The sequence below is a fragment of the Sorex fumeus genome, unplaced genomic scaffold, assembly GCF_029834395.1.
Source record: "Sorex fumeus unplaced genomic scaffold, SorFum_2.1 ptg000005l, whole genome shotgun sequence".
Lineage (NCBI taxonomy): Eukaryota > Metazoa > Chordata > Mammalia > Eulipotyphla > Soricidae > Sorex > Sorex fumeus.
This window is the reverse complement of record NW_026606062.1, coordinates 9138434-9155133: the sequence shown is the minus strand read 5'-3', so window position 1 is coordinate 9155133 and position 16700 is coordinate 9138434. Positions and strand designations below refer to the sequence as shown.

General features: G+C 50.1%; 2 protein-coding genes and 1 pseudogene across 6 annotated transcripts in view; 2 read left to right on the top strand and 1 right to left on the bottom strand.

The window, feature by feature from the left end:
* LOC130030805 (UDP-glucuronosyltransferase 1A8-like) overlaps positions 1 to 16700 on the bottom strand; it is a 130068-nt gene that overhangs the window by 15193 nt on the left and 98175 nt on the right. The window lies entirely within an intron of this gene.
* LOC130030123 (transcription initiation factor TFIID subunit 9-like) lies at positions 1698 to 2316 on the top strand (annotated as a pseudogene).
* On the top strand, positions 3816 to 4598 carry LOC130030872 (dnaJ homolog subfamily B member 3-like). The gene has a single exon (XM_056122156.1). It carries the CDS (start codon positions 3816 to 3818, stop codon positions 4596 to 4598), a length of 783 nt encoding a protein of 260 aa, XP_055978131.1.

The window sequence follows — 16700 nt, the reverse complement described above, 5'->3', positions numbered from 1 at the left end:
AGGTGCTGAATCCGCATGATTCTCTTACTGACCCTGAACAACTGCTGCCAAGACCCCAGAGCAGAGCCACAGCCCCTGCGAGCCCAGCCCCTGCGAGCCCAGCCCGGCTCCCAGCCTACCCTCTGATCCCTGAAGGGACCCTACCCATCCCATCTAAGAAATCGTGTAGGTACAATGAATGTTGCTTACTGATGGGAATGGCAGGCAATCTGCGTGGCAACAATCAACAGCTTCTAAGGGCCAAGAATAAAATTCTGACTCCTCAGCCGTTTCCTTGGAGGGGTCCCGACCAGCCCCCAGCGATCCACCCGAGTTTCCCCACCCTCTCCAGCCCTTTCCCATTCTTCTGCCCCACCCTTCATTCTGGATCTCCTGCCTGCCCCCAAATATGTTTTGAACTTTCGGTGTTGTTCTGTTTGTCTTGAACTCTACTCCTGGTCATCAGTCCACTTTGAAGTACTGTTCATTATGTGCCTGCCAGGTACCAGATCAAGGTTTTCTACTCTGTCATGCAAAGGTGAAAAGAGTTTGTTGTGGAGAGCGAAGTGGCCTTCCCGATGTCCTGCTCTTTATGATGAAATATGACCATTCACTGGTTAATCATTTTCCTCTTAGGGCAGCATGATCTTTATTGATCTTCATATCAGTCGCCAAAAGAGAAATTACAGGTTGAAGAGTAACGGTCATGGGGGGTCAGATAAGGAGCAAGTGCATAGGGCAAGAGGGTAAGGAGTTTGCCTTGCACACAGCTGACCCAGGTTCGATCCCTGGCATCCCATATGTACCCTGAACACAACCAGGAGTGATTCCTGAGTGCCAACCCCAGAGCTACCCCTGAGCACCACCAGGTGTGATCCCAAAACCGGGGGTGGGGGGAGAGTTGTGGCCATGCCCTGAGAATGCCAGGTTGGTGGGGAGGAGGAGACGGGACTAGGCAGCTGGGTACATCAGGAACATAGGTGAAGAGCTCCCAGCACATGGATGGGCTAAGGAGGGAATAGTCCAAACTAACTGTCAATCAACAAATAACAGGGAATGATTGGTAGAGAGGAATGTCTGACATTGGGATGGCGGGGGTCAAGGGCACTTTTGGTGTTGGGTATGGCAATAACTTTGTACATCAATACTGGAAGGTTTTTTGTTGTTGTTGGTTTTAGGGACCTACCCAGATGTGCTCAGGGCTTGATCCTGGCTCTGCACTCAGGAATTACTCTCAGTGAGCTCGAGGACCATGTATGGTGCTGGGGATTGAAACTGGGTTGGTCACGTGCAAGGCAAATGTCCTACCTGCTGTACTATCACTCCGGTCCCCAGTACTGGGAACCCGAACATTATTTTATATATTAATTATAATAACCCTATCACCTCAACTATAACAAGAAGTATTTTGTGTGTATAAATATACATATATGTGTGTGTGTGAATCATATATGTTGCTTCCGAACATCCTACTCACCAGTACACCAGGTGTTGGAAAAACCACACTGGGCAAAGAACTCACATCAAGATCAGGACTGAAGGGGCTGGAGCAATAGCACAGCGGGTAGGGCAATTGTCTTGCATGCGGCCAACCCGGTTTCGATTCCCAGCATCCCATATGGTCCCCCATCACCCCCAGGAGTAATTCCTGAGTGCAGATCCAGGAGTAACCCCCCGTGCATCGCTGGGTGTGACCCAAAAAGAAAAAAAAAGATCAGGACTGAAATACATTAATGAGGGTGATTTAGCTTGAGAAGTCTGATCACCAGGCATCATGGAGACTGACAAGATGGCTTCTCCCAAGAGCATACCAAAAGATGCACAGATGATGGCACAAATCCTGAAGGATATGGGGATTATGACTCTTGGCTCATAAGTATATCAGCTGAGAGTCATAAATCAGATGTTGGAGTTTGCCTGTGACTACAATTATAGATGATGCAAAAATCTATTCAAGTCATGCTAAGAAAGCTACTGTTGATGCAGATGATGTGCAGTTGGCAATCCACCGTCCTGCTGACCAGTCTTTTACCTCTCCTCCCCCAAGAGTTTTTTTTTACTGGGTATTGCAAGGCAAAGAAATCATACCCCTTCGCCATTGACCAAGCCATATTCTGACTCTAGATTACCACCTGATAGATACTGCTTGACTGTTCCAAACAAGTATTTACCAAAAAAGGCATCCACTTCTGCGGGAAGAATAACAGTTCCATGATTAAGTGTTGGTTCAGTTAGCATTAAACCAAGTACTCCTATACTTGGCACACGAACCCCACAATGTCTCTTGCAACTAAAGTAGCAGCAGCAGGTGTAATCCCTGTGCATGGCCAGATGTGACCCCAAACACCCCCACCAAAACAAAGTGAAATAATTTGCTAAGGCAATCAGTTACAGTCCCTATTTCCCCCCTTCTTCCTAACCTAGAGCCCAAGGCAGAGGGGGTTACCGGAGGACCAACGGTTCCACCGGAGGAACGGAGTTAGTCTACCCCCAGCGCTGCATTCTGAGACCCAGCCCAGCCAATGAAAAGTAAGCTACGTCACCAAGAGTATCACCAATGAGTGAGCTGTATCACGAGGGTACAAATGCGGTTCGAACCAATAAGGGGTTGAGCCGCATTACAAGGGCGGCAGGGACCAATGAGCGAGCTGCATCACGAGGCCCGGACCAATAAGGACGCGAGCAGCCTCACATGGGCGCGTGGGAACCAATGATCAAGCTGCATCCCATGAGAGAGGCGGACCAATAAGCAAACGCTGCATCACAAGAGCAGCAGGGACCAATGAATGAGCTGCATCCCCAGGCGCGGACCAATAAGAGGGTGAGCATCATCACACAGGCGGCAGGGGACCAATGAGCAAGCTACATCCCATGACAGAGGCAAACCAATAAGCAAACGAATCGCATCACAAGGACGGCAGGGACCAATGAGTGAGCTGCATCCCCAGGCCCAGACCAATAAGAGAGTGAGCATCATCACACAGGCGGCAGGGACCAATGAGCGAGCTGCATCCCATGAGAGAGGCGGACTGATAAGCGAACGAGCCACATCATTGGCAGAGACCAATGAGTGAGCTGCATCCCCAGGCCCGGACCAATCAGAGGGCGAGCATCTTCACACAGGCGGCGGGGACCAAAGAGCGAGCTGCATCCCCAGGCCTGGACCAATAAGAGATGAGCATCATCACACAGGCGGCGGGGGACCAACGAGCAAGCTGCATCCCGTGACAGAGGCGGACCAATAAGCGAACGAGCCGCATCAGAGGAGCGGCAGGGACCAATGAGCGAGCCGCATCCCCAGGCCCAGACCAATCAGAGGGCGAGCATCTTCACACAGGTGGCGGCGGGGGACCACCGAGCAAGCTGCATCCCGTGACAGAGGCGGACCAATAAGCGAACGAGCCGCATCAGCGGAGCGGCAGGGACCAATGAGCGAGCCGCATCCCCAGGCCCGGACCAATCAGAGGGCGAGCATCCTCACGCAGGCGGCGGGGACCAAAGAGCGAGCTGCATTCCATGAGAGAGGCGGACCAATGAGAGCACGAGCCGCATCCCAAGCGCGGCAAGGGACCAAGGAGCGAGCCGCATCCCCAGGCCGGGACCAATAGGGAGGCGAGCGGCCTCCCACGAGCGAGCGAGCGGAGCGCGGGAACCAATGAGCGAGCCGCGTCCCGAGGGCGGGGCCCGGGGGGCGGCCAGTGAGGGGCGAGCTGCGTCACAAGCGGCCGGAGGAGCCCGTCAGTCGGGGCCAGTCGGGCCCGCGCCCGGGGCTGCCAGCCGCGCCCTTGCCGTGCCCGAGGCGGCGCGAGGAGGCCGGCGGGCCGAGCGGGTGGGACATGGTGGACTACTACGAGGTGCTGGGCGTGCCGCGCCAGGCCTCGACCGAGGCCATCAAGAAGGCGTACCGGCGGCTGGCGCTGCGGTGGCACCCGGACAAGAACCCGGACGACAAGGAGGAGGCGGAGCGGCGCTTCAAGCAGGTGGCGCAGGCCTACGAGGTGCTGTCGGACGCCCGCCAGCGCGACGTGTACGACCGCTACGGCGAGGCGGGCGCGGAGGGCGGCGGCCGCGGGCGCGCGGGGGGCGGCGGCGGCGGCGGCCCCTTCCAGGACCCCTTCGGGCACGTCTTCACCTTCCGCGACCCCGCCGAGGTCTTCCGGGAGTTCTTCGGCGCGCGCGACGCCTTTGCCTTTGATTTCTTCGGAGACCCGTTCGAGAACCTTCTGGGCGGCCGCCGCAGCGGAGGCAGCAGCCGTCGCCCGCGCGGAGGCAGCCGCGGGCCCGCGTCGCTCTTCTCGACCTTGGGCGGCGACTTCCCGACCTTCGCGGGACGTTTCCCGGGCGCCGCCGACGGGGGCTTCACGGGCTTCTCGGCGGCGTTCGGGGGCCCCGCGGGGGGCCTGGCCACCTTCTCCATGTCCACCGCCGGCGGCGGCGGCGGCGGCACGAGCCACTTCAAGTCCGTGTCCACGTCCACCGAGATCGTCCACGGCAGGAAGATCACCACCCGGAGAACCGTCGAGAACGGCCAGGAGAGGGTGGAAGTGGAAGAAGACGGAGAGTTAAAGTCGCTGCTCGTCAACGGCAAAGAGCAGCTGCTGCGCATCGACACCCGGTAACGGCCGCCCGCCCGGAGGAACGGCGGGGACACACCCGCACAGCCACCACACACGCACACACACACACACACACACACACACACACACTCCTTTGTATCAGAAGATTGCAAGTGAACTCTACACACACACACACACACACACCCCTTTGTATCGAAGATTGCAAGTGAACTCTACACACACACACACACACACACCCCTTTGTATCCAAAGATTGCAAGTGAACTCTACACACACACACACACACACACCCCTTTGTATCCGAAGATTGCAAGTGAACTCTACACACACACACCCCTTTGTATCAGAAGATTGCAAGTGAACTCTACACACACACACACACACACACACACACACTCCTTTGTATCAGAAGATTGCAAGTGAACTCTACACACACACACACCCCTTTGTATCAGAAGATTGCAAGTGAACTCTACACACACACACTCCTTTGTATCAGAAGATTGCAAGTGAACTCTACACACACACACACACCTTTGTATCCAAAGATTGCAAGTGAACTCTACACACACACACACACACTCCTTTGTATCAGAAGATTGCAAGTGAACTCTACACACACACACACACACACACACACTCCTTTGTATTAGAAGATTGCAAGTGAACTCTACACACACACACACACACACTCCTTTGTATCAGAAGATTGCAAGTGAACTCTACACACACACACACCCCTTTGTATCAGAAGATTGCAAGTGAACTCTACACACACACACACACCTTTGTATCCAAAGATTGCAAGTGAACTCTACACACACACACACACACACCCCCCTTTGTATCAGAAGATTGCAACTCTACTTTCAGAACAGCCGTGCTCAGGTCGTTTATCAGCAGTTCATGCCAACACCCCTCTGCCCACCGCACAGTCGGACCCTTGCACAGAAGCATTCCCCCCCCCCACACACACACACATCCCTGTTGTCCAACCTGTTGTAAATGTCTGTGAGGCACGTTGCTATTTATTAAACATGACCCTGAGGTGCTCGGTGATTTCTTTCTCCTGCTACTTGGGGGGAGTGGAAGTGTCCCAAGGCACCTCAGTGGCAGGGGTGGCCTTGGGGTGGGGTGCCTTTGGAACTGTCAACAGGTCATTTCTCTGAAGCTGGGCTGGCTAAGAGAACTGGGCTTCTTGGCTATTTCTTTCAAGCGTAAAAGATAAGACTAGCTTTAGAATCATTTCCGGCTTGAAGATTTTTTTTTAATTGCTCTGTAAGTGATAGTGATATTATTTGATAGGTTGCTGCGCCTTAAACCTCGGCCTTGACCGCTTGGCAGGTGGGTGTCCTGCTCCATTGACTGCTGGAACATCCCCCCCCCCCAAAACCTCGGTGGTTTCCTGAAGGTGAGGTACAAGGAAACTTTAAAAGGGTGGAGATGAGAAATCAGAAATTGGTTTCTCTAAACCGAAATCAGTGTGGGTGGGACGGTGTCACTAGGCAAAAGGTGTCTCAGTTCCTTAGTCACCTGACAGGGAGAAGCTCTAGGACTGGACTGCAGTGGTTGGTGGTGGCTGAATAGTGCAGATGGGGCCATGGGAGCCATCCCCTTGGAAGGAAGTGCAGAAACATTTCTGTGAGGCACAGAGGATTGCCTCTCAGGCCTTGGCAGGTCTCCGTACCAAGTAGGGGTGAGGACCAGGAAGCACTTGGAAGGTTTGTTAGGCATACTGACCTCCCCATGCCAGACTAGATGGTTGCCCATTAAGAACCTTCTGGGCCTGATGGCCTGAGAGTCCACCAGCAGGGCTGCCATCCCGTTTAGTCATCTCCAAGGAAAAGGTTGGCAGAGGCGTGAAAGCACCCTGGAGGGGCTGGGAGCCTCCAACCCACACTCATAGATGGCAGAGGCCTTCAGTTTTGCCTGGCATGAGAGCGAGACTGGAGAAGGCCAATCTGCACAGGCGCATGTGCTTTGCTCTTCACAGAAGGGGGGCGTGGGGGGTAGCATAGCATGAGCAGCGTCCCCGTGGAACAGTACCACCCTACCCATCAAGATCCTGCTTGTGCCCACTTCAGCTCCCGCAGATAGAGACACTTGGCCTGCCCCTGGTAACACTGAGGGCCAGTATCAGAATCAAATAGGGCGGGAGCAATAGTACATGAAGAGAGCTCGTGCCTTACATGCAGCCAACCCAAGTTCAATCCCCGGCACCCCGTGTGATCATCCCAACCCTGCCAGGAGTGATCTCTGAGCAAAGCCAAGACAGTCCTGAGAACTGCCAAGTGTGGAAAAAAAAAAACCCTTTGACAAAAGTTCTTTTCCTTGCCAGGCAAGGGGAACTTAGACCAGTAAAAAAGTTAACTGGGTGGCCAGGGGCTGGGGGGGGGGGGGATGGAGAAAGGATGTCAGGAATTTTGAAGAGACAGGGAGTAGGGTGCAGTTTTGTAGTGGTTATGCTAATGAAGGGTGGAAAATCACTTGAATGGGACTGACTCTCAGTAATCTAAGTAATTGTATTTACATTGGTTAAAAGAAGAAAAGCCTCCAGCTGTGTCCAATGAGCACCTGCCAGTACCTCATTCAGAGACACCTGGGAGGGGCTCTCAAGCAGTGCTCGGGAGGCCTAGGGGTCACTCTCCTAAATTCTGCGAGCTGATGGTTTAATTCAAGAAACTGAGGAAGCAATGCTGCAAGGACCGGGCAGTGCCAGGGATCACCCCCACCCACATCTCAACCCAGAGCCAAAGGTGCAAAGGGCCTTCAGAGGCGGTGCCCCAGGGACTGGGAGGGGCTGGGATGGAACCAGGGCTGCATTGCCTAACTTCTGTATTATCTCGCTGGCCCCCGATGTCCTCATTTTTTTTAAAATACACGTTGAAAAACATAGGTTTATGATCAGGGCGGAGCGACAGCACAGCGGTAGGGTGTTTGCCTTGCACGCAGCCGACCTGGGTTCAACTCCTTCGCCCCTCTCGGAGAGCCCAAGAGTATCCCGCCTGCACGTCAGAGCCTGGCAAGCTCCCAGAGGCGTATCCAATATGCCAAAAGCAGTAACAAGAAGTCTCACAATGGAGACATTACTGGTGCCCGCTTGAGCAAATCCATGAACAATGGGAGGACAGTGCTACAGTGCTACAGATTTAAGATCGTGTTAACACTTATGGTCTTGATATAAGCTACCACACTTCTCACCATCAGAGTGCCTGGTCCCTCTGCCACTGTCTCCCGGTTCCTTCCAGTTCACTTTTTTATTTATCACCCCCTCCCCTGCCACCAACACACACACACACACACACACACACACACACACACACACACACACACTACTTGGTAATCTCAGCTTTGACTAAACAGCCAAGATTTTGTCATATCCTTCATTACTGTTTCTTGGGATTTTTTGCTCTCTAGATGACAGATGTGTGAGATCATGCGGTATTTGTTCTCTTCCCTTTGAAGGGTCACGGATCTTGAAGTGCTTTGACTAATTATAATTGTTGAGGACAAATAGTATTGGGCTTTAATGCTGGACTTTTTAAGCAGTATTCTGAATTTCAACTGTTATATTAGCTTACTTTGATTTAAAAAAAAAAGAGGAAGCATTTTCATAAAAGAATTGTCAAGCTTGAAAATCTCTTTAAAAACAAACAATATTGCACTGCTCTAGGCCCTGTATAATGAATATTCAGTAATGGGTGCGAGGCCTACAGGGCTCAGCACTTGATGTGGCCAGCGCCACCAATTCAGCTCACTTCATGGACTGCAGGCAATGGGGGTTGAGGGAAGAGGCTCCTCCCTCATCCTGAGAGATGCTTCCCTTCCAGGAACCTATTCCATCTCCCACAAGGGCCCTTCCTGTCGTGAAAAATTATCCACCTGACCCTCCTTTCTCAAGAATTTCTTTCTACTTCGATGTGCTCAAGAAACAGTGATTTGCTTTTGTCTTCTCCTGTAGGATAACACTGTTTTGTCCTTCCTGCATAGCCTCGGGTAGTTTAGGTTTGTTGGGTTGCTCCCATCACAGTGCTCCCATTCCTCTGTGTTTATTTGTAACTTCTTTCTTTGTGCTGTGTTGACTTGTAAATATTGTTTTTCTCTTCTCCCTAAGTCCTTTGCATAGTTTTTTCAGAGCAGTGTCTTTTTTGTATGGACACAAGAAGACAGTATATGCTATCCTTTTGTAATGTATCTCTCCTGGGCATCTGTTCTCTCACCTAAACCTCAGCTGCATTTACTTCCTAGCATCCCCACAAGCAGGGTCCCGACGAGGAACTGGATGGAACCAGGGCAAGCGGTAAGCTATGTGCTACCCTGGCATCGAGATAGGCCTGGCCTCAGTGCCATAATGCTTAACTATAAGTTAAGAGCTTGGTCATGGACAAATGCTGTCATGATCCAAAAAGTAATAACTAGATTTGGAACCATGGAGAGGCTAGCAAGGGGGACAGAGAGAGAAGAATGTGGAAGAGTACAGGAGCAGGCACGTGGAGAGAGAGAGACCAGACTGCGAGATGGAGCGCGGAGAGATGAGCGGAAGAGACAGGAGAAGACAGGAATGAGGAGCAGCGAGAGACTAGAATGGGAGGCTCAGAGAGACTGGGGCAGGTGCATGGGGAGAATGGAATAAACGGCAACGAATCAACCGGCTTGGCCCTTGTCTCCTCCACCATCTGCCCCACGGCCCGGGGCTGCCCTGGCTGCGGGAATGGCTCTGACCCACCCTGAACAAGGGAGGCTAGAGGAAGAGCTGTGGGGGGGGGGGCCTGGCCGCCCTCAAAGACTTTTTTACATTCTCCCTTTAGATCTGTTCACTTAACTTTGCTCATCACCAACCTACTGAGGTGACACTGGCAAAGAGTGGCCTGCAAACAAGTCTCTTCTCTATGTTTGCACCAGCAGCTGGAGTTTGGACTGTTGAGTAATGGCAAAACACTTCCTCTTATCAATATGCTACTCTCAATCTCCTCGAGCAGAAAGAAGCCCACCAAGATGGAGCACTATAAGAGAGCTTCTTGGGGCCGGAGTGACATAGCACAGAAGATAGGGCATTTGCCTTGCATGCGGCCAACCCGGGTTGGATCCCCGGCATCCCATATGTCCCCCAAGCACCACCAGGAGTAATTCCTGAGTGCAGAGCCAGGAGTGTCCCCTGAGCATCGCTGGGTGTGACCCAAAAAGGCAAAAAAAAAAAGAGCTTCTTTCCTTTCCTGCCACATAGGTGAAGAGAATGTCTTTATAAAACCGGGGAGAGTCCTTCATTAGAACTGGACATACTCTTGGGAAATAAAAAAAAATATCCATACTGCCATATTACACCACATTCTTTTTTTTCCTTTCCTTTTTGGGTCACATCTGGTGATGCACAGAGGTTACTCCTGGCTCATGCACTCAGGAAAACTCCTGGCAGTGATTGGGGGACCATATGGGATGCTGGGAATTGAACCCGGGTTGACCGTGTGTAAGGCAAATACCCTACCTGCTGTGCTATCACTCCAGCCCCTACACCACATTCTAAGTAAGCTAACAAACTATCAGGTGATCCATACCTGAAAATGTCAACTAATACCTTCCCCTGCTGATAAACCCTGTAATCTCATTTACCATCAGAGCAGGTACTGTAATTGTAGACTTGCATTAATTTATAATCTGAGTTGGGGTATAATAAATATATTGGCAATTATCCCTACATTAATGAAAAAAACTACAACCCTCATTCAATAGAAGCTACCACTAATTATTTCCTAAGTCAAGTCACAGCATCAATGATTGTTATATTAACTATCATTAACTTGCTGCATTCATGTCAAGGACAATTACAAAAATCAAGACCCCAACAGTTTCTATACTAATAACTGTAGCACTAGTCATCAAATTAGGTTTCTCCCCAGTCCAATTCTGAGTGCAGGAAGTTACTCAAAATATCTCATTAACATAAGGACTAACTTTATCAACATGACAAAAAGTGCTTCTTCACTTGTATTGTATCAAAATTTCCCAACAATTAATTTAGATATACTGCTATTATTACTATCAGTTATGGTTGGTTAATGAGGGTGACTTAAGCAGACACAGTTATGAAAAGTTACAGCTTATTCATCTAGGGCCCATATGGGATGAATAACAGCTATTATAGCACATGACTCAAACATTATATTTTTGAATTTAGTTGTTTATGTCATAGTAGCTATTTCCACATTTATACTATTTCTTCACAGCTCATCTTTCAGCACACTCTCACTTACGTGAAACAAAACACCACTAATCACCACACTAATCTTAATGCCGTATTATCCTTAGGAGGACCCCCCCAAAGGGATTAAACAGGATTAATTTAAAACCAGGATTCCTACCAAAGTGAATAATTACTCAAGAGTTAACAGAAAACAACAGTGTGATCCTGCCCAGAATAATAGTTATCCTTGCATTCCTGCTCTTTTATAAGCAACTAATATATTCCACCTCCCTTACAATGCTTCCAAAACAAAAATTAAAGTAAAATGATAACTTGAGAATACAAATAGAGTACTTATAGTAGCACCTCTAATTATCATATTTATCTTAACATTCCCACTAATCTCCTTATTAATTACATTAAACTAGGAATTTAAGTTAAAACAGAGTGAAGGCCTTCCTTTGAAGTCCTAAGCAAGTAGAGTTTACTTAATTCCTGTTATAAGGACTGCAAGACTCTAGCTTACGTCAATTGAATGCAAATCAAGCACTTTAATTAAGTTAAATCCTTACTAGATTGTGGGCTATCATTCCACAAAATTGTAATGACCGAATTTAATCTATTTCTGCCAGAGAGAGAGAAAAGAGGAGAGAGAGAGAGAGAGAGAGAGAGAGAGAGAGGGGGGGGGGGAGTACCTGCCTTAGGGACAGGCAGGGGGCTGGGAGGGACATGAGGGACATTGGTGGTAGGAAATGTACAGTGGTGAAGGGATGAGTGTTGTAACATTATATGACTAAAACCCAATCATGAACAACTTTGTAACTGTGTATCGTGTTGTGATTCAGTAAAAATAAATCAATTAAATTAAGTGGGGTGCCCAGATCAACCTTAACCCCAGGGAGAAGAATGAAAGAGATAGGAGGGGAGGGGACGAAGAGACAAATTAGATGCAGCGGGGGTCAGTTCAGGGGATTAAGGCACAAAGGTGGTGTTACCGAATGACAGAGCCAAGTATCCAAATCACAGATCAATAACACTTGAAATCAAGAGACTCAAACTTTAACAACCTAACCCAGAAAAGTGCCTGTCAACAAGACAGGTAGAAGGGGCGACCAGAGGGAGATATGGAAGGATCCTGGAACATTGGTTGGGGCGGTGGGGGGAGGCTGATACTTGTGGTGGGATTGGATCTGCAATGTTGTGTGTCTAAAACACAAATATGAATGACTTTGTAAATCACAGTGCTTTAATCAAAAATGTTTAGTGTGCTTAAAGCATACAAAGGACCAAACATGATGGCCTCTCAGTAGCTATATTGCAAACCATAATGCCCCAAAATAGAGACAGAGTAGCACTGTAGCACTGTCCTCCCGTTGTTCATCGATTTGCTCGAGCGGGCACCAGTAACATCTCCATTGTGAGACTTGTTACCGTGTTTGACATATCAAATACGTCACGGGTAGCTTGCCAGGCTTTGCCGTGCGAGAGACAGAGTAAAGAGGGAAATTGTCTGCCATAGAGGCAGGGGGTGGGGTGGGATGTGGGGGTTCGGGGTACTGGGGACATTGGGAAAATGTGCACTGATGGAGGGATGGGTGTTCGATCATTGTATGACTGGAACTCAAACATGAAAGCTTTGCAACTGTATCTCAGAGTGATTCAATAAAAGAATAAATAAATAAATAAATAAATAAAAACAATGAACATCTGGAAAGTTGGGCTTTGTTCTCCCTCCCTTGGATCACAGAAAGACATCCTCTTTATTTTCCCTTGTTCATAACCCTATTCCAACCACTCTGAAAGATCTAAATCCCCACCTCCATCACCTCCACCTAATTCAACACAGTTTCTTTTAGGTGTCAATGCCAAGACCAATGTCCCTTACAAGGCAGGAGTACGAGAAACTTAGTAGGTCCCGGGCTGTTTGCTAATTCCTTACACTTCTCAACCACGCAAGCCAAATCTCCTCCCTTGCTGATCAGCTCACAGACTCATGTCTGCTCTTCACAGCGAAGGACACTGCACCACCACAAAAATTATACCCCTGGGAAAGAACACCGTCATTTGTCAGTTACACCCAGCCTACGACTTCTATGGCCAGTGACAAACCAAACTATGTGCCTTGAGGCTCATCAGCTACAGCCGGTATTGTAGGGGGGGTGATTGGAGGTAGAAATCTTTAGGATGACTGGTACCTAAGAAAGCACTCAGAAGTGAACTTTTTACAAGACAATCGTACCCACAGCCTTGATTGGATCGAGGCACCAATACAGACCTGAGACAGCGGCTTTCGGTGGGCACAGTTGATGCCCCCAATGAAGGCCATGTTGGGCATGATGGGCCGGGGATAGTCTAACACAAAGTCCCCTCTGAACAGCCACACAGATGCAGAACCAAACATTTCTCCCAGCGATATCTCTCTCTGGAGCAGTTCAGAAGCCAGGTCCTTATAGGGAAGCAGGCCAAAGTTGCAGGCATACGTCAAGGAGAGTGGGTAGATCATGTTCTTGACTCTCTGAAGGAATGTCATGTGGTCTGAATACCCTGTGAGGTATTTAGGGATGTAGGAGAAAGGGTTTGGGCACTGCGTCCCCTCAAAAGCATAGTCGCAGGGGAGGTCCCGCAGGAAATACACGGCAGGAACAGACAGGTACTGAGTCAGCACAGCCCCACACGGGTAGACAGGATCTGTCAAAAGCACATCAAAGGAACTGCGTTTCAGGGACGCCATCAAGTCCTTGTTGTTCAGCAACTCTTTGCAAGAACTGAGGAACAGCTGAGATACCTTTTTCAAAACCTTCATAATTTTCCAAAAGATCACTAAAGAATATTCTTCTTCAAAAATCAATTTTCCTTGATCTACTAAGAAGTGCTGAAATTCTTCCTGGGTAAAGGGAACAGGGTAAGATTTCAGGGTGAAAAAGTCCTCAGCTTTGGTGTACAAGTTCACTTCCGGCGCCAGGACCACAATCTGGTGGTCTCTGCTGTGAAGCTCCTGCACCAGCTTGCGCATGCTGAGCCAGTGGCTACCCTCCATGGGCACCACCAGCACCTTCCCGCCCTCCGCGGAGGGCCCGGAACACAGGAGGGCCAAGAGCGCCAGGAACCATACCAGGGCCCCAGGGAGACTTGCAGGCATCACTGTGAGGCCCGAGCCACAGCTGTGTGGGCGATCGGAGGGTTGTGTAAAGGTTGCCTTGATCTTACCAGCAGCTGCGGGGCCAGAGAGCAGGTCATTGGGAACAGAAGCGTCTCCTCTATTAATCAGTCTTTGAAAGGCAGAAGCACCTCCTCTATTAATCATTACCAACTATTGTCTTAGGTCTGGAGCGATAGCACAGCGGGGAGAGTGTTTGCCTTGCCCGGGTTCGATTCTTCCACCCCTCTCGGAGAGCCCGGCAAGCTACCGAGAGTATCTCGCCCGCACAGCAAAGCCTGGCAAGCTCCCCGTGACCTATTCAATATGCCAAACACGGTAACAACAAGTCTCACGATGGAGACGTGACTGGTGCCCACTTGAGCAAACCCATGAACAACGGGAGGACAGTGCTACAGTGCTACCCATACAGTGGAGTATGGGTAGTGTGGGGTATCTTCTTAGAGGGATTCACAGCCAAATTCAATGATGCCATCAATACCTGCCTCTACTTGCCGGGTCTTGGGAATCCCATCCTGTGAGTTTGCAAAGAAGCAAAGCCGTTTTCCTGCTCTCCAGGGAACACCCTAGTTCATTCTCGTGTCTTTCATCCAACTCCCAATGGCAGGCTGTGACAGGGAGGAGGGACCTTGTGAGTCCCCTAGCCCTCTTGGTAAGCCTGTTATGGGGGGTGGGGAGATAGTCCAGAGGTGCTTTGCTCGCACAAACCAACCCTGGTTCAATCTCCAAGAGTACAAACAGTTCCCCTGAACGCTGCTAGGGACATTGCTGAGTACAAAGCCAGGAGGAATCCCAGAACACAGCTGGATGTGACAAAAAAAAAAAAATAAGTATCAAAAAACATTTTCAATGGGCTGGAGTGATAGCACAGTGGGAAGGGCGTTTGCCCTGCACGCAGATGACCCGGGTTCAATTCTCAGCATCTCATAGGGTGCCCCGAGCACTGCCAGGAGTAATTACTGAGTGCATGAGCCAGAAGTAACCCCTGTGCATTGCCAGGTGTGACCCAAAAAGAAGAAAAAAAAAGAAGAAGAAAAAATTTTCAAAAAGAACCTGTGTGTGAAGGGCTGAAGACCCCATTGTCCTAGTTCCCAGCCCAGAGCCCTGACATGCCTGTCCTTCAAGGAGGCTCTGAGACACTGTGTCCTCTCAGGGCTCATGGAATGCATCTGGGAGGAGATGTCACATCGCTGACCACTTCCTCTCCTCAGGCAGGAGCTGCTGTCCGGCCTGAGGGGTTCCTTCTTCACACCAGCATATGGCTCGCCACGTTCGGGAATGTGGCTGTCAAATCCACAAGGACACAGGGGATGTACCGCTGTCATCTTCCTCCCCGCTCTGTTCTTATCAGCCTGAAGGATAAGAAACTCCGCATGCATCTGGGACTTATGGCCCATAAGCAGGAGTGGCCCGGGAGGGAGTGTCCGTGGACTTTGTCCCCTTCCCTGTAAGGAAAGTGCTCCCCAAGCCCACATGGGCACCTAGACTCATCCCAACAGTGACTCGTCTCTTCTTCACACTAGCCAGGCCCCGATCCAGGAACCAGGGGACGTTGACCAACCATCTTCTTGGAAGGACCCACAGCGCAAGACTCAATGATGCTAGCAAGAGAAGCTGGGCTGAAGCAATAGCACAGCAGGTAGAGCCTTGCACGCAGCCAACCGGGGTTCGATGCCCATCATCCCATATGGTACCCTGAGCACCGCCAGGAGTAATTCCTGAGTGCATGAGCCAGGAATAACTTCTGTGAATCATTGGGTGTGACCCAAAAAGCAAAAAAAGAAAAAAAGAGAGAGAGAGAGAGAGAGGGAAGTTAAGTTTCCCTGTCTACCACAAGCCACCACAGTGCCTGATCTCTACAGCACTAACGCTTGAGGTGGCCGTCGACCAGGACCAGTCAGTCAGCTTAGCAGACTCAGCAGGGAGCTGGGCCAGTTACTGAAGCTTCCATCTGCTGGGTGTCCGCTCTTCACCTGGGCCTGAGGACATCCTTCAGTGACAACTGTTGTGGCTTCCTCCAGAACTGGACAGGCCACTCTGTCTCTGCACCCCCCAAGTGGCAGCCTGTGTGTGGGGCCAGCCCTGCTCCTGAAAGTGGCCTTCAATGTGCTCAGCAGGAGGCAGACACCTCCTCATCATGGTGACCACGGGTAGAATGTGAGCAGGTTGTGGGGGGTCCCCCACATGCTCTCTGGTGATGCTTGTGACATTCCAGTCCATGCTAGTGTGTCAACCAAGATCACAATTCCCTTTTTGGGGAAGTTCCTTCCCTACAGACTTTTGGCTAGACACACGAGGATGAAAAGAGGAAGTGCTCAATTAAATTAGATCAGAAATGAAAGGGGAGAAATTATAACAGAACCCCTGGAAATCCAAGACATCATGAGAGTTCACTATGAATGACTCTACTCTGTTAAAATAGAGAGGCTGGAAGAAACGGACTGATTCCTAGAAACATGTTATCTCCCAAAACTGAATGAGGAGAGAGTAGAAAATCTCAGTAAGCTATCACAAGCAGGGAAATTGACAAATAATTAAGGATCTCCCCGAAGCTGGAGCGATAGCACAGTGGGTAGGGCGTTTGCCTTGCACGCAGCCAACATGGCCGACCCGAGTTCAATTCCTCCGCCCCTCTCGGAGAGCCCGGCAAGCTACCGAGAGTATTCAATATGCCAAACACAGTAACAACAAAGTCTCCAATGGAGACGTTACTGGGCCTGCTCGAGCAAATCGACGATCAACGGGAGGGCCTTTATCTTTACCTTACCGAAAATAAGAATCCTGACTCAGATGGGCTTATGGGTCAGTT

Bases quoted from the DNA above. Each gene is read 5' to 3' on its own strand.
- LOC130030872 (XM_056122156.1), top strand. From the start codon at position 3,816: ATGGTGGACTACTACGAGGTGCTGGGCGTGCCGCGCCAGGCCTCGACC.